We start from the raw sequence: 22090 nt of genomic DNA, 5'->3' as shown, positions 1-22090 counted from the left end.
ACAAATTTGGTGCTTTAGACCAATTACATTCAAATTAATGGTACGCAGGCCATATTTTCTATCCTATTTGGGCCATACTAGTCACTTCATAACCTGCAAAACAGTACATATACAATATATACCATTCATCCATTCATTATCATGAATGGCCCACATAATTGATTAGTTAAAACACATTGTATGCATCACATAAATATTTGTAGCAATTAATTAAGGGCACCAATAATCTACCAATTATTCAGTCCTTATTAATTCTAATCAGGTTGTTTAACCTTAAGGGATTTGTAGAGCTAATCAAGAGTTTATGACTAAAATTGCTCCCACTTAAACCAATAAATTTATATGCTTTACTAATTTTAAACATAAAAATGTATTTCTAGTCTAACCGGAAACATACAAATTTAATTAAAAATATAAAATTATAATTGAATCCATTTTATTTAATTTATTTTTCAGTTGAATTAAATGAATTTAAATTAATTCAAGGTTTAATTTTAGTAAAATAATTAGTATAAATAAAAATTTATAATAATTATAATATTCAAAATTAAAATCCGAGAAAACAATTTAAATTATTAATTTTAAAATTAATTAAAATTATTTCCGAACTGAAATTTTCAAATTAAAATTCAAAACGACTCAATCGTAACACGACGAGCACTTGGGCTTGCGCCCAAGCCCCGTCGAGTGCACGAGGCTTAACGCCCCTCGACCGATCGTACAGCACCACGCAAGCAGGCCACACGCAACGCCGCAAGCACAGGCCACGCTGCGCGCAGCCCGCTCACTCTTCGCGCCTGCTTGCTTCGCGTCTGCTTGCTTCGCTGGGCGCGGCAGCGCGCGCTGTGGCGCAGCACGCTTGCTGCCCACACGCGTCTGCTCGCTGGTTGCGCCTTGGCCCATCGCCCTTGCCTACTCGCCCACTGTGCGCACAACACTCGACACAAGGGCAGCGTGGTGCCTTGTGCTCGTGTGCCATGGCCCTTGCTCGCTGCATTGTACCGCATGGGCGACGAGCTCCCTTGCTCGTCGTCGCATGCCCGCACTATACAACACCCCTTAAGGGTAACACGTAGCGTTCATTGCTTTGTGCGTGCAAGATTTATGGGCGTGTAATATAAAAATTTAAAATTTTTAATTCAAAATTAATGACAAATTAATAAATCATATTAATTTCATAATTTTAGGGCGAAAAATCAAAAATTTATTAATCAATTAATTTCCGATTAACATGGATTCAAATCTAGGTCATAAAAATTAAAAGTTTAACATAAATTAACAATTTTTATGGTGGATTTTAATCATGGATACCTAATTAAATTATTAATTAATTATGAAAAACAAATCAATTCTAAATTATTCAAATTTCAACAAATTAATCATAATTACAAATTAGGTTGTATAATTAACAAGTCTAGGCATTCAAAGTTGTTAAGCATATATTGTAAGTCAATCAAAAACTCAAGATTTATCAACAAGAATCGCAAATATTCAATTTAACATCTTAAATTTACAAACTTTTGCGTTCGAAAAACTAAAACCTCCGAAAAGTCATAGTTAGGCTTCGAATTTGGGAATTCTGGGTTCGGCCGAAAAACATTGTTTTTGTCAAAATTTTAGAATGCCTTTTACATGCGGAATTGACACAAAAATCACTCGATTTGGATGAGTAACGAAGAAACTGCCGAAAAACTGCGTACATATAATTAAATAAACGCAATTTGCAATTAATTACGAAAATTAATCACCCCTTTAATTCTTTGCAAATTTGTAAAATTTAACCATGTTCATGCAATTTAGATTATGAAAATAATAAGAGGCTCGTGATACCACCGTGAGGTTATGATACATATGAATAAACATAAATCATGCGGAAAAACCATAAAGCCAGGAAACATATTATTTACACATAATCATTTAGCATAATTCAGATGCATACACTTTGTAGCGTGCCCTCCCTAGCTGCGCCCGGACCGAACAAGAACAAGTCTTTAGGACTCCAAGTGTCGTCCCTCCGTAGATAGTCCACATCACGTCCGGATCCGCCTTAAGCTTGACCAACTAGAATCGCCCTTAAGGTACTAGAATTTTCGGCTAAATTGGGCAATTGTTTGTGGCTGATTTTTGCTTGAAAATCTTACCTTTGAATACTTCAAAATCTCGATGTAAATATGTGACCCAAGGCACTTATTTATAGAGTTTATGGAAAGGAATTATAATCCTATTAGAATACAAATCTAATTAATTATAATCCTACTAGGACTCTAATTAAACAAACTTTATCTATTAGGATTAGATTTAATCATATTACGAATCCCGGTAGCCTTAGGATTCCGAGTAACACACACGAGTGGCGCACAAGCACCGCACGCCCGCACGCAGGCCTTGCGGCCCACGCCGAGCGCACAGCGCAAGGCCCACTATCGCAGCCTTGTCTGCGCGCGTGCCCAAGCTTCGGCTGGGCCTGGCTTTTGCGCTGGGCCTGGTCGTATGCTTGGCGTGTGGTGTTTGCGCTTGGCTTGTTGGGCGATGGCCCGCTTCGTGTTGGGCCTTCGTCTGGCAGGCCTCGTCCGATGCTAATTCGTACGATACGCTTCCGATTAAATTCTCGATTTCCGGAATTCATTTCCGATACGAACAATATTTAATATTTCCGATTCCGGATTTAATTTCCGTTTCGAACAAATATTTAATATTTCCGTTTCCGGAATTATTTTCCGATTTCGATAATATTTCCGATTCTGACAATATTTCCGTTTCCGGCAATATTTCCGATTCCGGCAATATTTCCATTTCCAATAATATTTTCCGATACGTACCATGTTTCCGTTTCTGGCAACATCTACGACTTGGATAATATTTATATTTCCGATACGATCCATATTTCCGTTTCCGGCAATATCATCGTTTCCGGAGTATTCATTTCTTGCCTTTGACGATCTCAGCTCCCACTGAAACCAAGATCCGTTGATTCCGAATATCCATAGATGGAGTATTTAATTCCATTAAATACTTGATCTGTTTACGTACTATTTGTGTGACCCTACGGGTTTAGTCAAGAGTAAGCTGTGGATTAATATCATTAATTCCACTTGAACTGAAGCGGCCTCTAGCTAGGCATTCAGCTCACTTGATCTCACTGAATTATTAACTTGTTTATTAATACTGAACCGCATTTATTAGACTTAACATTAAATGCATACTTGGACCAAGGGCATTATTTCCTTCAGATTGAATGTTGTGTGATCATTTATTTAATCCTAAGATAAAAGAAGGTTGCGATTATTTGTTGATGTTGTTACTTATGTTGTTGGTGTGTCATATATAACAAAGTAGTAATTGGTAAATCAAGTAAAGTGAAATCAGATAGCAATAATAGCTTTAGACTGTGCATGTCTGAAGTGACGGACAATTAGGAGTTGGAGTTCATGGTGGTAGGCCATGGATTTTTCTAGGACCGGATTGATCACCGTATTCTATTTTAATTAAAATAATCCTAAAAATCGTAGGTCATAGGAATATGGAGTCGCGCCTGTATTTTTTCTTCCAAATGGAAGGCTTTTAAGTTAGACAACTCAGTCCATTGACTAATCCAATTAAATGAATTGTTATTCAAGTCAGTCTAGCAAAGGTTATTTGCGAGTCTTTATGATGTTACTTATTATTGTATATTAATTGTTAGTATCATGTTAGGATTGTTCGTTTAATAGAATCATGTTAGGATTATTCGTTTAATAAAATCATGTTAGGATTGTTCGTTTAATAAAATCATGTTAGGATTGTTCGTTTAATAGAATAATGTTAGGATTGTTCGTTTAATAAAATCATGTTAGGATTGTTCGTTTAATAGAATCATGTTAGGATTGTTCGATTAATAGAATCATGTTAGGATTGTTCGTTTAATGGAATCATGTTAGGATTATTATTGATTTAGTATGTAGTACTCAGATTTGTTGATTACGTGTTTTTGTTTGTGTGTTTTGATCATGGTTATGCCTTATTGATCATGTGATGACCCACTTTGGTGAGCAGTTTTTAAGGATCAATAAGCATTGTCTATCTACAGGTCTGAAGATGATGCATCATTGGGTTCGAGATGGGAGAGCTTGTAGTTTAGTTTTGATATTCTAAGTTGACTTTGGTTTGTTTTAAGTGGATTTTAAACTTGTTGAATTTGTTATGTTGACCTCGTTTTCGTTGGTTGGTTTTGGAGTAAATTCTGTAGTTGACTATTTCCAAACTTAAAGTTACTAGTTGTTGGACTGTGCGCTTGCGCGCACAGTCCCCCAAAGTATAAAAAATTGTCTTGTAAAAATGCTACGTTGGTTACAAATTTATGATAAATGTGGTGCTCCTCCGTCCCAAAATGTAGAGCCCGTTTGACTAAAACCACGAGAATTAAGGAAAAATATAACATTGATAATAAAACAATAGTTATTTGTACTTTCAAGATAAAGTACATGTTAGGTGGCTTTTATGGAGAGAGAAATTAGAGATTAAAAGTGTGTACATAATAAATGAGCATAAAAAAGACTAAAATCAAGCACATGGGTTGAATAAAAGTCAAAAAGTACAATTTTAAAAGTAAAAATTCTTAGTTTTTTAGGACAATATTGGAATTACAATTAGAGCATGAGGGTATTATGGGTAAAAATTAATGGTTTAAAATAGAAATGTGCACATCATTTAGGGACACCATTTTAGGAAAACAGACACTATATTGGGACGGAGGGAGTAAATGATATGGAATAAAAAAGTTACACTAAATTTGGATTAACATAGAATAGATAATATGAAACCATAAATAGGTACATAAAGTATGATTGAAATTCACTATACTTGCTTGACTTTGGTTACGTTGCTTTTTCTGCACTTGTTCAATTTTACAATAAAAAAAACCCATCTAAATCACCAAATCATGGCGTATTGGTACCACAATAAATCACTTTAATAAACTATGAAGTACATACGGAGTACTTCGAAACAAATTATCCAGAAAAGTGGATCAAATAACAAAGTAATTCGTAGTAGAGAAAAACATCATGTCCTCCTCTTCTAGATTATAGATAAAGGTTTCTTTATAATAAATCTAAACATAATCACAAATTTTTATGTACAGGTGGAGTACAATAAATACTGTACACCGGATTAAAAGTTAAATCAAAATTCTTAAAGCTAGTTACTCTTATATGTGTAAAACGTACGCTTAAAAGATGGAATAAATGAAAAGTAATAAAGGGAAAATAAGACATTTCAATGTAGATAAGGAAAATACCAAAAATAATGAAGAAGAAAAATGAGGGCAAAACAGACAATGCACTATTGTGGGACTAGTAATTTGCTTTTATAAGTGTTAGGATTCTTTATGTTTTCTGCTGCAAAATTCTGAATAAGTCGATACGTTTTTACACGGGCGATAATGCCTTGATAATTCTCTATGTTTTATATTAAATAGAGTATTTCAGAAAATAGAGAATTGTCGGGGTGTTACACTTTTACTGAGTTTTATTTATCTTTTAAAAAAATTCAAAACTTATCTCTTATTATCTTTTACCGGTTCTTTATTTATCTATTTTTATTTTTCTCTTATTATCTTTTACTGAATTTTATTTATCTTTATCTCTTATTATCTTTTACCGGGTCTTTATTTATCTATTTTTATTTTTTTAATAAATTTAAAATAATTTCATTGTTTGATGACATGGAAATCCTATTTGGCGCTCGAAATGCTCTCCAAAAAACTCCCCTTTTTATTTATTTATATATAAAGAACTTAAAAGCAAGCCCAAAAGGATTTACAGTCATGCTCAACTAGAATTGGAACAAGGGCATGATCGTATTTTCCTTCATTGTTTAGTTTCATGAGAGCCTATAAACACAACCCTTAATTTTCTCTCCCTCTCCTCTCCCTTTGCATGGCTTTTCCCAAGTAGCAGCTCTGCCCTATCGTACTGTCGCGTCTGCTCCGTCCGTAATACCTCACATTTTTGCATATTTATACATATATTTATTATATTTGTAAAGCATTTTTATTTTATTTTTGGAATTTAAATCGTATTTACATATTATTTAAATGTATTTTTATTAATTAGAATATTTATTATTTTAATTAATTACGAAACGAATTTAAATTCAAGTTGGGAAATTATTTGGGTTTCGTATTTATAAAATTGTTTGAATTAATTTTAAATTTCAACTCATATTTATGTTGAGCCCAATCAAATAATCCAATTAAATTTTTTATTCAAACTCAATCCTTAAATGCAAGCTCAATACCCAACTTTCTAATCCTAGCCCACTAGGATTATAGAAGCCTATGAATACCCCATTGTATTCATTAAACCCCACTTCATTAAACCCTCAAATAATTTTCTCTCTCTCTCGCTCTCGAACCTCACGGCACACCTCCATGTTGTTAATCATGTTCATACTTTTAATTGTGTGCATGCATGTAAAGGAGGTTAATTGTGTCTTGTACTTTTAATTACAAACATGTCAATGAGGTTAGGCAATGTTTATTTGTGGCTTTTATGGCACAACCCTCGTGTTAATTCAGTCAAGGAGGATAGTTAATTAACTAATTTAAATTCAAATGTTTCTTTGATCACAAGTCTTAAAGGATATTAAAAAGGGAATTGTTTAATTGTTTAAGTGTTGCTTGTTCTATTTAAGTGAGTCGTTGAGCCAGCTTTTGAATAAAATATTAATAACGTAAAGTGAAAGTGGATAAGCTTAAAAGCTCTTGGAACGTATACACCTAGAGTGAACATATGGAGGGGGTCCCTAGGCTTTGTCATTTAGGTATCTGTTGTGGTACAGGATGTTGCACCATTGTTTTAATAGTTACATATGCATTGGAATTCCGTCACAGAACTGTGACATAGTTTATTTAATAATTGGGTAGCCCCCATGCTAGTCCCTAGTGGACACAAGGTAGGAACTCGGTTCAAGCTTAATCCAATACTTCTAATTAAATTGAAATAGTAGAGTTAGGAGTTGTGTCAAGAGTCGATCGAGCTAGTGTTGTCATTTTTAAGTATTCTTTTCATGTTAAGTTCATTTAATGGATGTGGCTTTTGCATGCGAACTTATTCAATTGTTTGAGAGTGAAACAAGTTTAATTAGTTTATCTTGTTGTAGCTTTTATGTACTCGGCTTTTCTGATTACGTGCTTTCATGTTGCTTTTTGTCATGGCCTATTCCATAATGACTCTATGGTGAATTGGTGATCCCTCATTGCACTTGCTTTGTTGGTGAGTAGTATTTTCAAAGCATGACTTTTAGAGCTAGCTTGCAGGTGAGGTTATGTCAGCATTTGGGATTGAAAATGTTGGGAGTGTTTTTCTTTTTACGCATAGCACACCCGGTTCACTAAAGCTTAGCTCAGACTACATCCGGATCCGACCCGGGTCGCACACCTTGCTTATGGTGGGTGAGTCTCCCAACAAGAGTTTCTGCATTCGGCGAGGCTCGAACCCGAAACCTCCCTTAAGCGGCATCAAGCTGCTTACCACTTGAGCCAACTCTATGTTGGTATGTTGGGAGTGTTTTACTTGCATGGTTTTATAAACTTTATTTTGATTAATGTCTAGACAATTTTTTTGTTAGTTAATGGATTTTTCTTTTAAGTAGAATTTTATTTAAGCTTTTAATTGTTCCGAATTGTAAGGAGGTCATTAACTATTTAATTCAGATTTAAAAGTTAGTTATTAATTTCATTGGGTTATTCTGATACTTAGTCTTAACCTTTATAACAGTGGCGGTAATATTTTAGTAATTCCTTTTATATATTCAAGAAAAATGGTTTAAAAAAACAAGTAATGATAAGGATGTTACAATTTATAAATTAGATGGTGTTGTTGTGCCTTGCAAGTAGAAGTATATTGAATAAGATTATCCTTGAAATTGTATTTTCTCATAGACATATTGTTCTAGAATTACACCTTGATATTCGTGCAACTTACAAATTTCAATATTAAAAAGCAAGGGATTTTTACAGCATGGGATAGTTCGATCTTAAAATTCTGTCACACATTAACATACATTGAATTGGAGAAATTTAAAGTGCTCTAGGGATAACAATGTCTCCGATGTTGTTGTGCCATGGGTCAGCCAAATGAGTAGCCAAGTTTTCCAACGGACCTGTTCCTGGATATGCTGATTGTTGAATGCAGAACCCCACGAATGCCAACAACGCTAGACGACCTATATACCATTAACATTAACCCTCGATCAGTTATTAAATAAAAGAGTAATGCTATATGGCATATGAACATGTTTTTTTCTTTTTTTAGGGTGTAAATGATCCTAAAGGACAATATACATTATAAATGGGCCTGGTTTGGAAAGGGTAGTCCAATAGGTAGCAGGGTCGTGCCAATGTTAAAAGGGTCTCGGTCCTTTATCTTATTAATGACAAGGCTGTTATAAGGTGTTTGTATATAGGACTCTTATAGGATAAATACATTGCAAATTAGGGCAGGGGATTTGAACCTGAGACTAGGTCTGGTTTGGACAGGGTAGTCCAATGCGTAGCAAGGTCGTACCAATATTAAAGCGTCTCGGTCATTTATCTTATTAATGGACAGGGTTGTTATATGGTATTTGTATATAGGGCTCTTATAGGATAAATGTGCATTGCAAAATAGGGCAGGGGATTGAACTTGAGACTAGGCTTGGTTTGGATAGGGTAGTCCAATGGGTAGCATGGTCGTTCCAATATTAAAAGGGTCACAGTCCTTTATCTCATTAATGGAGTGGGGTGTTATAGGGTATTTGCATATAGGGCTCGTATAGGATAAATATACAATGCAAATTAGGCCATGGGATTTGAACCTGAGAGTCTCATGTTGAGACCTATCATGTATACACAAACCCTCAGTAATAACCACTAGGCCAAGACATCATCGGCTAACATGTTAACTAACAGGATGTTTTGTGAAACAATGAGAAGAAAAGAATGTGCTTACCATTTTTAATCTCTTTAAGCTTCAACTCCTCAAACTTCTTAGGGTCCTTAGAATAACCCAAGGGATCAAAAGCTCCACCAGGGTACTTCTTCTTCTCAGAGTCTTTCTCCATACTCCTTTGGTGTTCTACGAATGCAATAGCTAAGAATTCAATAGCCAAAATAGTAGGGAGGTTACCCCATGGAACTGGGTTTCCTAAGTAGGTTGCTTGACCTCCTGGAAGGGCTGCCCATTCTTGTGCTTTTACCCAGTTTCCTAATCCCAACGCTTCTGGTACAAGGATCCCTGGCTGCATTATTGCATTATAGTCAAAACACAGCAACTTATCATACTAATACACTCTTAATTCACATAATCTCTTTTGATGATTCTTGGAGATGAACGCAATTGCATTATCATCTTGTAAAATTAGATTCGAGTTTATCACAATTTAGTACTCCCTCCCGTTTCCGAAAGTTCTTCTCATTTTCCTTTTCCTTTTCCTTTTCCTTTGGCACATTTGCCTATCTTTAATTACTGTGTTAGTAAAAATTATAAGATTTTGATATTGTTATAGTATGTGGTCCTCACGTATCTCTTCTCATATTTTATTACTCTCTCCATTTCTTTTATATATATCCGCTCGCCAAAAATCAAAATCAAAATCAAAATCAAAATCAAACTCAAAATCAAACTCAAAATCAAAATCAAAATCAAACTCAATAGACCAGACCACAAAGATTAGCATATAAAACAACCCGATCAAACTAAAGTAAATTCCTTATTTTATTATAGATGACGAAAACAAAGTCCAACAAGAAGTATTAAATTATATTGGGACACATAAGGAAGGCAGAATAAATACTTACAACTGCAAGCATTGCCCATCTGCAATGGATGAGCTCGGACTCCTTAAATCTCTCCAGATTCTCTGGAACTTCTCCAAGCCCAAGTGGGTCAAATCCAAAGTCACTGTACAATCCATACTCATTACTAACTTTATAGTGCTTTAATTATCAATGATAAACATGTTTGAAAGTCTAATAATATCATCAACTAGTTACAAAGTTTATGTCTTCTTTTCCCAAACAAAATATAATAAGACAAAATTATAAAGATAGCATTCAATCATGATTTAGGTATGTAATTATGATTTTTAATGTAATCAATCGGGAATAAAATGTACACTTATAATGGGTGAAGTGAACCAATTAAATTAAATTGTAATTTGTAAAAATTATAAATATAAGTAAAATAAATGAATACATACCCTGGAGCTGATCCATCAAGATGGGCGGGCCTGGGCTGACCGGGCATCCATTCAGCCGACATGGTGAACCGTGAAGAGGCATTGCACGACACATTACCCAACGGTACGGAGGCGGCGAACTTAGACTTTGAAGAAGATAGAGAAGACGGGAACACGGCGGCGATGCCGCAACTCATTAAGGCGTTGGAAGCCATTGTTAGTTAATGAGCTTTAACAGAGTAAGGTGAAAGGTAGAAGATGAAGAGACTTCAACAAGGTTTGGTTCGTTGGAGTGGTGAATATTGAGTTAGTGGTATTCAAGTAGACAGTAGTGTGCAATGTTGGGATATAGGCGAATCCAATTGTTGATATTCATTGGCTATTTTTGCTTACTTCGTTATCCAATCATATTCCACGTGTCATTTTATGATTTATCTATCTGGCTGTTTTTATTTTGTTCATTTTATGAGTCACTAACTAGTTTGGGAGAATTTAGAGTACATGTCATTCATATCTATTTCCATGGTGGAGATTGTCCTTCATAATTTTGTCAATCAACAAAGATAAGTTCTAGAGTGTATCTAAGGGAATAATAATGTAAAATAAATTGTAAAGGTATACAAAATTTGAGTATTTTTTTTTAAAATAAATTGACATCATTGATCCCACAATTTATGAGGTGAATAATCATCTCATGCTTGATTCATTTTCAAAAACGGTACTGTGAAAATAACATTATTGTTTGTATACAAGGGATAACTTGAGGCTTCGGGTAAAAAAAAATTATTTGTATACAATGATAAGTAAACTATCCTCAGATTGGACTGGCTTAATTGATTTAAATTGACCAAGGAATCAGGATTACAAACACAGGAAGAAACTGTCGACAGTTGCTCGTTTCTCAGACGAAATTTTCAAACAGTTGCAAAGAGAGCTATTCAAAACAATTGCTCAAGTGTAAATACACTATGTAGTATATGTTGTGCATCTGTTTTGTTTTATAAGGCCATATCAATAAATATATCATACAGCTTAAGATTGGCTTACAAGAAATTCTCAGCTACAATTATTGCATCTCACTAGTAGTTTCATGCCACTGTGGACAGATCAAAAAATAAGGTAAAGACTTAAAACGGAACATGCATTAATCGCCTCATATAACAATGTTACAAAATCGCTATGGACCGAGAAAGGTGAATGACAATGGCGATACCATTTGCCTTTGGAGGCTTTCGTTGCAACAAAAGGCAGCAAACTTTTATATGAAACCCACACAAATTGAGGGCTAAGTAAAACACAATCTAATAACGGTTCCAGTAGGTTCTGCGCCTGAACCAGTTGTAATCGGGCAACTTCCTGACAGGCCCCATTGCAGCAATAGCAATATCCTACAATTACAAAATTAAATCAGGTGCTACAACTTGGAAAATATTTAAACTTAGTAAAGTATTCCCTCCGTCCCTTATTGTTTGCCCCATAGATAAAATGTGCTTTAATAAGGGTTGGGCCAAATTTTTACAAGGAAATTGGGGTTATCTTTGTCTTTTTCACTTTATGAGTGTATATAAATGGTGGGTACATGTTACGAAGTACTATATAAGGAAATGGGGTAATCTTTAAGGGACGCACCAAAATAGAATACGGAGCAAACAAATAGGGGCAAAGGGAGTAGTAAGCATGAAAATACATAACTACGGCCTTGTAAATTTCTTACCTTGTCAAAAATAAAGCGGTTAGCAACGCGTTTCACGGTGCTAGCATCTACAGCATCAATCCTGGCAAACAATTCTGCGTATGGGATCCTCCGCCCATAAGTGAGCAACTGCAACAAGAAGATAAAACGGTAAACATATATATATCGTGCAAACGATCAAAAGAGTAGCTAATACAACTACCAGAAAAATTATTTAAGTCAACATTTTAAACGTAAAATTAGACTGCACTGTGCACTGCCATTAAAAATATCATTACAAAACGGCAGAAAGGAATAAAGAATCATAAGAAAATATTTTCTACAGAACCAAACTGGTAAGGGCATAAATCAAGGTAGGAATGGTAAATGGGTTGAGAATGAAACTAATTTACTGGTAAAGAAAGGAGGCAGAGAGGTTGTCAATGAAAAACAGTTTCAGATCAGGCATTTCAAGGGACTTGCATCGTGATTGCAGCCTCCATTTGTCACACACTAACAGATCTACTGGCAGTTCTCATCTCTCAGCGGCCTCACCTTTCTAATATTTTATTTTTCTTGTCGCAATAAAACATGTAAGAGAACTTAAATGGGACCACGAAACATTCACACTGAGGGGAAAATCCCATTCTTCCTGCATTTTACGAACCCTTCCTAAATCCGGAATGTTTCACCTTTTTCCAAAACAATTCAAAGCCATTCCGTTGACGAATGCTTCAGAAACGTAAACTCGGGCCCTAAAGAACACTTTCCATACATCAGGCCCTGAAGAACACTTCCCATAAATCAGAGCCTATTCATTTCTAACACCTCCGTGCGCTGTAGCTCTTCCATCTTATTAAAAGTTGAGTGCTGATTGGAAAAGCAACAAATCTAACTCACACAATTAAAAAGAAAGAAAACGGGAAGGGAAAAGGCCTTAGTAAATAAAAGCTTTTTTTAACAGCAGCAAAATAAGGACATAAGGGTTCAATGTTATTCTGTAAATGGTAAGGGGATAAGCCACCTTACCGGCTCACCGACCTAACTCACAATAAAAGAAAAGGTGAGGAATAGAAAGATAACGAAGTTCTAAGAGCTACGAACCTAAAGAGAAAGATAAGGTCTGACGCTCATAAAGGGAATCATTTCCTTTATCCTTGCCGCCTTATGCTTCTGCTTTGTCTGCTCCCCTTACTTGCTCATTCGCAATTACTTCTACCCAGCAAGACATCCCTTCCTTTGTCTTTCCCGTGAATGGGGACATACAAAATTCCTTGTGTATTATTTGTAGCAAAACTAGGGTGGGACTCAGCAATCCTCACCAAATACGGACTTTCTCTCTGACTAAAGAAGCGGGGTGACGAGGAAGGAATAAAATAGTGGGCAGAAAGAGACGACAAAGATAGAAAGAGAAGAACATAATATACCAATAAGATGGAAGAGCTACAGCACGGAGGTAAACTGGAGCCAAAACTCACAAGGACTACCAACAGCATTTTCTATATTGGACTCTGTAACTGGGGTTTCGTGACTTTTGCTTTTGATTTAGGGCTCAAATTGAAGTACCTTCGTGGCTTCATAAAATTAAGGCATTTGCTCAAATTCAACTCTTAAAACCTATGCAAAACTTAATTTGTGTCAGCTTTGGTTTTTCTAACTCCTCAGTCAAGTATTCTACCTCCTTTATATTTCCCAAAGAGCACCCAGTTCTGCGCCTTTCTAGAGGCCGTGGAAGGTGTGCATTGTAAGTTGCAAGCAAGCAAAAGCCAAGTTAGAGATTCTACCTCTTTAAGCATCAACTAATAATCAACAAAATAGTTGATTCAAATAGTGCATAGTGCAAAGAGTTTTCTTAGTAAATAATGGTACAAAGAATTTTCTTAGTAAGTGAACTAGAAGATTAAATAGTTGGACATGAGTTGCACCAGCTGAAACAAAAGTCGTTTTCTCCTTGTGTATAACAGTATAAGGACATAATAAAAGTTTGCACCATCATTTATGACACTATGGGATATTACAATAGAGTTGTTCTACAAGAGTAACGCACGCAATATATATTCATCAATATATGGAACCGTACAAGGGTAGAAGGAAAATATGATTACCTGGCGGCCGATATCTTCAGCAACTGGGCTTGTTCCGTCAATGTGCAACAGCAGAGATGACTTCAACTGCAACAACAAGATATAAAATCTGTTACTATTATATGCAAAATTGTAACCACATCAGCATCAAATTGTAACTGCTTGTATCTTGCACACACATCAGCATAAATCCCAGGATTCTGTTTGACCCACAAATAATTCTGCCTCATCTAAGATATACAAAATCAAGGGTGGACTAAGACTGTAAAAGTATGAACTACGTATAAAAGAGCAGGGGTAAGAGAAAAGTAATTTAAAAACTCATGTTTGCTTATAAAGAACAGATAGTATAAGCACACAATGCTTCCAAGACAAAACTCATAAAGAGTCATTATGACGGAAAACGCTTCAATAGACAAACGTGGATAAAGAGATCTCAGAAGAAAAGAATCCATTCTGACAAAGATACCCTACGGCAACAATTACAAGTACATTTCTACAAGTTTGAAATGGAGAAGTAAAGTTACAACAACAACAACAACAAAGCCTTAGTCCAAAATGTTTTGGGGTCGGCTAACATGAATCGTCGTAAGAGATCATCATTGTCACCAATCAAACCAGAAAGGAGCGGGAAGTTAAAAGGATAAACAAGGAAGAGGGAGGAAGTGGAATTAATGGAAGTAAGAGTTGAATTAAACAAGAAGTGAAGTTATTGCTTAAATTAAAGTTCTAATGTCAAATGGGTCAAGAGAAAAATAAAAGAAACTCTACTCCGCATAACAATATAACTTTACATGGAATGTCCCTGAATTGAATGATATGACCCTTGGGTCTTGGACATGCTTTTTTTGGCTAAAAGAACCATGAGCAACCATGAAGACCAATGTTAGTGTGTTACCTAATTCCCTAATCACCCCACGAATCGAGAACAGGATAATTGAATTATTAAAAAAAAATGGATTATAACATGAAAATGGTACTTTTTTGTTTAATTTAGCAAATTAGGTAGCGAATTGTGACCCCGCAATCAGTCTCATACTAGCGAATCGGGTAACAATGACGAAGACACAAACAAGAATGTTACATCTAAAAAAATTATGATTTCACAAACAGCATAACCACTCAAGATAAGCCATTCCAATGTGAATAGTTTGTATATGCTTATTTGATGCACAAGGGTTCAAGAACCATCAACCAGGATTCAGGGAGTCATCAATACTCGAAGATGGAGAGGCCATCTCAGCACGCTAGACAAAGAAAAGGAGAGGGAAGGAAGAAACATCTGGCTTGCCCTAAGGCGTTCACTAAACAGGGAAACCTGGTTTTATCAGGATTAGGGTTAATCAGTATAATAACTTCAAACCCTATACACTCCCCCCTCCAACCAACTCCCACCAGCAATCCTCTTTTTATATCATTATTTTTAGTATGCATATATTATGTTTTGAAATCTCTAAAAGACGCATCTATCTTGTTCAATTTAACCAGTCTTAATGGAAATTTAAGTTCGGCAGCAGGTATTCAGTGTCATGAACCCGTATATGATAAAAAATTATATGATGCGGTCACAGATATTTTATAGCTATGTACCTATCCAACAGTCTCAAAAACAAAACCAAACACACGGCTTTCAAGGTTAGGACAAATTAGAAAGAAGTAACATTTTGTACCATCTTACAAGTCATTGACCAAATCCTTGCGTGTAACTTCAAGGCAAATTAAACCTTGACCTCCTACAAAATCATAGCATAAAAGAAGAAAAGAAGAAAAGAACAAAACTGTTGCTAATTTAGCAACCAGAAAGAGAGGAAAATACCTGGTTACAAGCACGAACTACATCAGCATCCGAAACACGATAACATAACTTGCCAATATCATGCATAATTGCATATGACAAATCATCCAAACAATCAGGCTGAAAAAAGAAAACAACCACCAGAATTTAGTCCAAGGAACGGCAATATCAAAGAAAATACAAGTGAAGGTAACAGTTCACTCGAAAGTTTCTCATGATGCTCATTCAAGTAGTAAAAAAGGGCATGTGCACTCCAATTCTGATACTCAAATTTGTGTCAAACAAGTATCACAAGTATATCTGAAGGAAAATAAAGTTACTAATTCAATTAATTCAAATAAAGACAACTTTAAATCAAAGATATGGCATACTTGGAAAGTAATATGCTCAATCCTCAAAACCTTTTCTTGCCACAGTTGATGAGCCACGTACAAAAACTAATAAATATAAAAGAGCAACTAGCACAAGACCTTTACATTGCAAAATTTTAACTGTTCAAACTGGCAAAAAACCTCACAGAGAAGGAACATGCAAAATAAGTCTAAAAAGTTAGGCACACATTATGACTGACATACGTCAGATACAAGCATTAATCACCAATAGCATCTGAATGAATGAATGAAAAGTAGAACCAGGTCAGGATAGTTGATAGTTTGATGCAACTATTAAAAATATGTAAAAAAATCATAGAAGCCAATAACGCGATTGTAAGTTTGTAACCATGTCCTGGAGCTAAAAATGATTAGAAAGATTCTCAATTATAACCCTTTCCCCGATATATTTTAACATCATCACATGCTGCAAAGCATGTTGGCTATAATCTGTAGGGATGCAGAGGCACCAAATAATTGCTAAGATGAATGCTCAAGGTTTCGAATTCAGTGAAGTGGATTCAGCTTTGAAAATTAACAGATAAGAATCAAAACCTAAAGATAAGTTTAGACATAAAGCCCAGAGATTCCATTCAAAAGTTTGTAGACTGTGATAGCGTGACAAAGAGAAAACGAAGATAACTGCAATAACTAGTAAGCATAAAATAAAAAGCAGTTGTCATTTTTGCAAAATACTGAGGTTCACATAGAGTAACCTAATATTATAAGAATTCCACCAATAAACTCAAAAACCACCTCCGTTTAAAAGAAAAGGCTCCCACATATTACGAAGCCGAACTTTGAGCATTAACCTCCTTTAAACTGTACCAAAAAGTATTGTTATATTTTTACCAAAAAGTGTTTCAAATCATTTCCCTTATCAACTTATTTCAAGTAAATTAGATTAGAAGACATGATGTAAAGGTCAGCACCAGGCAAATGAGAAGCAGCCTCGAAATTTCCAAGGCTATCAGGTTTAAAGCCAAATCAAGTAATTGTTGAACTATTTTTAGTTTTACAAAATATCTATTACAACTAAAAACAAGCAAGTATCACCGAACAAGGAGCAAAAACTAGCAAAACCTTCTTTCAGCATTAAAAAACAATGCGTCCTCCATCTTCTTTTACATGCAACATACACTTTATAACGCACTTTAAGAAAATGGAATCAAAGTACTTTATCAGTTTATTGTAAGGGCATGAATGGAAATTTTCTTTTTTTTTTATTTGATGGGTGAGTAAATTGAGAACATAAATGTCATTACACACAGAAAAGATTTCCATTTATAGAGTGTTGCAAGGATTTTTGAAATTTCCATTCTAGGGAAGTGTTGCAAGTAAAAGAAAACAGAGGAAGTATATTGCGAGCACCAAATGTCTAATTGTAGGATGCAATTCCTAACCTTCGCAATAGCATAAACACCAAATAAACCAGTATCTTTGTAGTTAGTATTGAATGCCATCATGCTTTCAGCGAGTTCATTAACGGCAACCCTTTGGACAAGATCAGATCTGATGAAAAGTTGAAAGCAACACCAGTGTGATAGTAAGAAAGTCATTAACTTTGCTTTGAAATAAATAACAAAGAGGTCAATGGACTATATTATATAACACTCACCCCATATGCTTTCCGCCACCAGAATTTTTGGTCCAGGAACCCAGCATTGTCTGCATAACCATCAAGGCGATAGCATCCGGGTCTGTGTATGCTGCTCCATTGAAGGCAACAGCAAATTGGGCCAACTCAATATCATCATCAATCATTCTAACCTGATCTCATACAAAAATACAGATATGCAAACATAAAAACTATGTTATGGGAGGAAGTTAAAAAATACTTCAAACAACTACATAAAGTACTGATACAATATACACACCTCTGAACCAGTGAATGAGGCTGGTTCTTGGGCAACTAATTGAGAAGCGGTGGTTGGATCTGTCGACAACTTTGTAAAATGTTTTTCTACAAGCGCTACAACATCCTCGTGTTTAACAGCTCCAGAGGCAGCAATGACCTGAAATTTTCAGCACCCTCTCAAGTATCCGCAACAACGGATCAAAAACTATATCTCTGTAAACATCTTTTAGTAAGAACGTACCATCCTTGGAGCTGTATAGTGAGTTGCTATATAGTCCTGGAGATGAGTTTTAGTGATAGTCCTGACATTCTCAGCAGGTCCAAGAATGGTTCTCCCCAAAGGAGTGTACTGAAAAGCTGTTGCATGCAAATGATCAAAGATCACTTCCTCAGTCTGGCCTTCAACCTATACCAGAAACAAAAACACAGATCAAATAAACTTTACAATTAAATACACCCATAGTAAGTAGTTACAAGACTTACATTCCCAATAAAGTATAATTACCCAATTTCAACTAATTAGCATTTAGGACCTGGCAGAAAACTCAAAAGTAAGTTGAGTTTACTTTTCAAGCAGGCAATTACATGCTAATCGTTCACAAAATAGATTTGAGTTAAATCCTCACTCAACCTAAAGAACTCGTACAGGAATAAATAGACTCCAATAAATTGATTTAATACTTTAACCAAACTACAACTACAAAGTGATCAATTTTCAATCACAAAGAAACTACTACTACACTTCCTGTAGTTAATTCATCCGGACAAACCATTTTAAGTCCTACAGAAACCTTCGAATCCTGAATATAAAACTTCTTGTTTACGCATTTAAGATACTAAATATTTAGATACATCTAAAGCGGAGAACAGAGTCTTGGAGTATAAGTTTTGTATATTTTGTTTCTGATTTGATCACCATTAAGCTCAACCACAAATATGCAATATAATACAAACTCACAGTACAATTCAAATTGCAACTTCAACATGAATACTTATATAACTATTAACTCCGAAATCACAAATAGTGGGAATGATCAATAAAACCCTAGAAAATTGATTCAAGTTTGCATCTTTACTTTTCATTTGCTCAACAATTAGATGCTCAATCACAAAATACGTAAAATATAATACTCCTGTCTGAATTTATCGTTATATTACTCGTTTAAATTGCATCATCAACGCAGCTACTAATTCTGGAATTCGGTACCGATAGGAGTAATCAATTAATAAACCTCGTAAAATTATTTAAACTACAAGAACAAATACATACAATAATCAGACATTATAAAACCCTCAAAATAAACAAAAAATGAATCTCACCTCCTCCATTTCACGCAAAATAACATCACGCTCACGGGTAATCCGTTCCTCCTCAAACTTGGAATTTTGCAAGATATCCGCCAAAATGTCAACAGCTTTATGAACATCGGTATTCATAACCTTAGCAAAGTAAGTAGTCTGTTCTCTCGATGTATAAGCATTCAAATGTCCGCCCATATTCTCAATCTCCTCTTCTAATTCCCTGGCAGATCTTTTCTCAGTACCCTTAAAGATCATATGTTCCAGGAAATGGGCGGTGCCGTTTGTCTCGGGGCTTTCGAAACGGGACCCAGCATCGATCCAAACACCGACAGTGGCGGTACGTGCGGCGAGATTTGACTCGGTGGCGACACGGAGGCCGTTTGGGAGAGTGGTGATTTTGGTGGCGGGGGCAGTGAGGATGGAGCTGTGGTCAGCGATGGTGGGGTGAGGGGAGTTGTGTTGGAGGAATCGAGGATCGGGGTTTTCCAGGCGCTTGAGCTTCGATTTGACGGATTCGGCGAGGCGATCGTAGATCATGGCGTTGGGTGGTGGAGGGGAAGGAGACGGGGCAGAAGAGTGGGCGGTGACGGCGGCAGCGGAAGAAGATAAACGGTGAGATTGGAGCGCATGGAAGCTCCGAGAGCGAGAGAGGAGGCGCCTGAAAGCCATGGTGGTGGAAATGTGGAGGTCAGGAGTGAAATGAATAGATTTGTTAGGGTTATTAAGGCCCTCGATTGATTATCCCCCCTTCTCCTCTTTGTTTATCCCACTCAAGTCAATTGTCAATTATTAATGGAAGGTTCTCACCCAAAAAAAACCCAAAATTTATCTATACCTAGTCTATAAAAAAGGAAACCAAAACTTTTGCCACGTGTGCGTTCTATTATACCACTAAACTTTTACCACGTTATCTTGAGTTTAAATAATAAAGCTTTTACCACTAAGCTACTGCATGTTTCATGTTATCATTACAAAAAATCTCTATTATATAAGCCAGCTCCTGAGGGCTTTTAAGTAAATTAACTTTTCGTGTCCACCTTGAAAAATACTAAAATAACCTTAACAGTTTTACACTCAAACCCTTCCTTCGCGTAAAACACGAAGTTCACTCCTCCGCGGCGCGGCTCCTCAGCTGCACTCTCACATACTTTCTCTCTCCTCCCTTCACTCTTCGTTCACTCTCATCTTCGTTCACTCTCATCTGGGATCTCATATGATCCTTTATTTCTTCGATCTCATTTCCGTCGCTTCCTTACCGCAGCCACCGTATTGGCTTTTCTATTTCCATTAGAAGTTCAGATCTGAAGGTAACATCGTCCTCATTTCCTTTATTATTTTCAATTTGAATAAATTAGGGTTTTGCTAATTTGGGTTTTAGTTATTTAGTCTTTGGATTATTGTAATTGATGTAGGATTGATACGGATTTGGTTTATAGTTTTGCTTTGAAATCAATGAAATTATAACGTTTTGCATATTACTATTGGATGAATTTATCAACTTATAAATTTAATCTGCAATATAAATTTATAAGTTGAATTTTGTGCAAATTTATAATATACTAAACGGTTTGCATATTTCGATTGAATATTGTGAAAGACGATTTGCTTTGACATCAACGAAAGACGTTTTACATAAATTGTAATATGTATTCTTCAATTTGTTTATGTGAACTTCCACCATGATTGGGCGTAATTCTTCTAATTCTTCACTATTGCAGTACAAATTATTCATTTGATTCTGTTTGAGTTACACAATTTTGTAGTTTTTGCTTCCTGTTTTAAAATTGTAGTGTGAAATTGTTGAGAATTTGGAGAAATATGTGTGAAAGTGTTAATCTTAACTGTAGATTTTTGTGATTTTTGACAGAAGTGAAAACCTTAATCCACTATGAAAGTACTCAAACATGAAGAGGGTCGGGTTGTTGGAAGATTTGATCCTTGAAATACTGTTTCGATCAACCCTAAAGTCATTAGGAAGGCTCAATCGAAATTCAAAGTAATTATCTTTTTTTTTTTAAATTTTCTGGGTTTTATTTCAGTTTTAGGGTTTTAATTCCAATTTTAATTTCAAATCTTCAGTTTTTGTTGCAGGTTAAAATTGATCGTAATTTGTTGATTTCTGCTCAGTTTCTTCATAAAGAGCTTCGTATTCGAATTGCGCACAAGCTATTAACTTGATAATGCGTTATTGAATTCGGGTGAGATTTCAACAATTTTTATTAAATTTTCATTTTTTTCGAATTGATTATGGAGGTTTTGTTGATTTGATGTGTTTTATCCTATTTTTGTTTGAATTTCTTAACAGGCTCTTCAATAATCAAATGGTATGACATCTTACCCAATTTTAGTTTAAAATCTAGCACCCACTGTTTAGATCTTATTAAATTTTTGTGTAATATTTCGTCTTTCGATTTGATTTTGAATCCTGTAATGGCATTGAGGAAGTTGCTGCAATTATTAGAATCAATCAATTTGTATTCTTAATGTTAGTATTTGCATAAAGTTGTTATGTTCAGTTGATTATCATTTCCTTTTTTCCAGATGAAAATTCTTATATGATGTAATTTTGTTGTGGGAAAGGGATTAAGTTTATTTGTTCCTGCGTTTTTTTCTTCTTCGGCATTGAATTTGGTCTATGCAGATATGCTATAAGGCACTTAACGGTCAATGTTAAAAATCACTGCTTGGTACCTCCTCTGTGTTCAGATGTATAATAGAGATGCTTTCCAAAAATATGATACAATGTAAAATACCAGAACTAATACTAAGAAATACAATAAAATTCTGTAAAAGTTAGTTGTTGTGAGTCAA

General features: G+C 35.3%; 2 protein-coding genes across 2 annotated transcripts; both read right to left on the bottom strand.

Annotated features, from left to right (window-relative positions):
* Nucleotides 1-7883: 7883 nt before the first annotated feature.
* On the bottom strand, nt 7884-10532 carry LOC110801973 (chlorophyll a-b binding protein 6, chloroplastic). Its single transcript, XM_022007385.2, has 4 exons — nt 10219-10532; nt 9818-9920; nt 8970-9258; nt 7884-8205 (listed from the first exon to the last, which is right to left on the bottom strand). Exons 1-4 carry the CDS (start codon nt 10410-10412, stop codon nt 8060-8062), a joined length of 732 nt encoding a protein of 243 aa, XP_021863077.1. The 5' UTR covers nt 10413-10532; the 3' UTR covers nt 7884-8059.
* Nucleotides 10533-11148: 616 nt separating this feature from the next.
* Nucleotides 11149-20037, bottom strand: LOC110801969 (probable mitochondrial-processing peptidase subunit beta, mitochondrial). Its single transcript, XM_022007376.2, has 9 exons — nt 19298-20037; nt 18219-18383; nt 17997-18134; nt 17738-17889; nt 17523-17631; nt 15770-15868; nt 13975-14040; nt 11912-12019; nt 11149-11585 (listed from the first exon to the last, which is right to left on the bottom strand). The coding sequence occupies exons 1-9, from the start codon at nt 19946-19948 to the stop codon at nt 11499-11501; spliced, it is 1575 nt and encodes a 524-aa protein (XP_021863068.1). The 5' UTR covers nt 19949-20037; the 3' UTR covers nt 11149-11498.
* Nucleotides 20038-22090: the final 2053 nt, after the last annotated feature.

The sequence above is a fragment of the Spinacia oleracea genome, chromosome 1 (assembly GCF_020520425.1).
Source record: "Spinacia oleracea cultivar Varoflay chromosome 1, BTI_SOV_V1, whole genome shotgun sequence".
In the NCBI taxonomy this organism is placed as follows: domain Eukaryota; kingdom Viridiplantae; phylum Streptophyta; class Magnoliopsida; order Caryophyllales; family Amaranthaceae; genus Spinacia; species Spinacia oleracea.
This window is presented reverse-complemented; position numbering and strand designations above follow the sequence as displayed.

What these genes read in the sequence shown, in the direction of transcription:
- LOC110801973 (XM_022007385.2), bottom strand. Translation starts at nt 10,412, where the DNA reads ATGGCTTCCAACGCCTTAATGAGTTGCGGCATCGCCGCCGTGTTCCCG. An exon ending in GATGGGCAATGCTTGCAGTT is followed by an intron (nt 9,259 to 9,817) that starts GTAAGTATTTAT and finishes GCAATAATGCAG; the next exon opens with CCAGGGATCCTTGTACCAGA. An exon ending in GCTTAAAGAGATTAAAAATG is followed by an intron (nt 8,206 to 8,969) that starts GTAAGCACATTC and finishes AATGGTATATAG; the next exon opens with GTCGTCTAGCGTTGTTGGCA.
- LOC110801969 (XM_022007376.2), bottom strand. Translation starts at nt 19,948, where the DNA reads ATGGCTTTCAGGCGCCTCCTCTCTCGCTCTCGGAGCTTCCATGCGCTC. An exon ending in ACTATACAGCTCCAAGGATG is followed by an intron (nt 18,135 to 18,218) that starts GTACGTTCTTAC and finishes TGAAAATTTCAG; the next exon opens with GTCATTGCTGCCTCTGGAGC. An exon ending in ACCGCTTTATTTTTGACAAG is followed by an intron (nt 11,586 to 11,911) that starts GTAAGAAATTTA and finishes TTGTAATTGTAG; the next exon opens with GATATTGCTATTGCTGCAAT.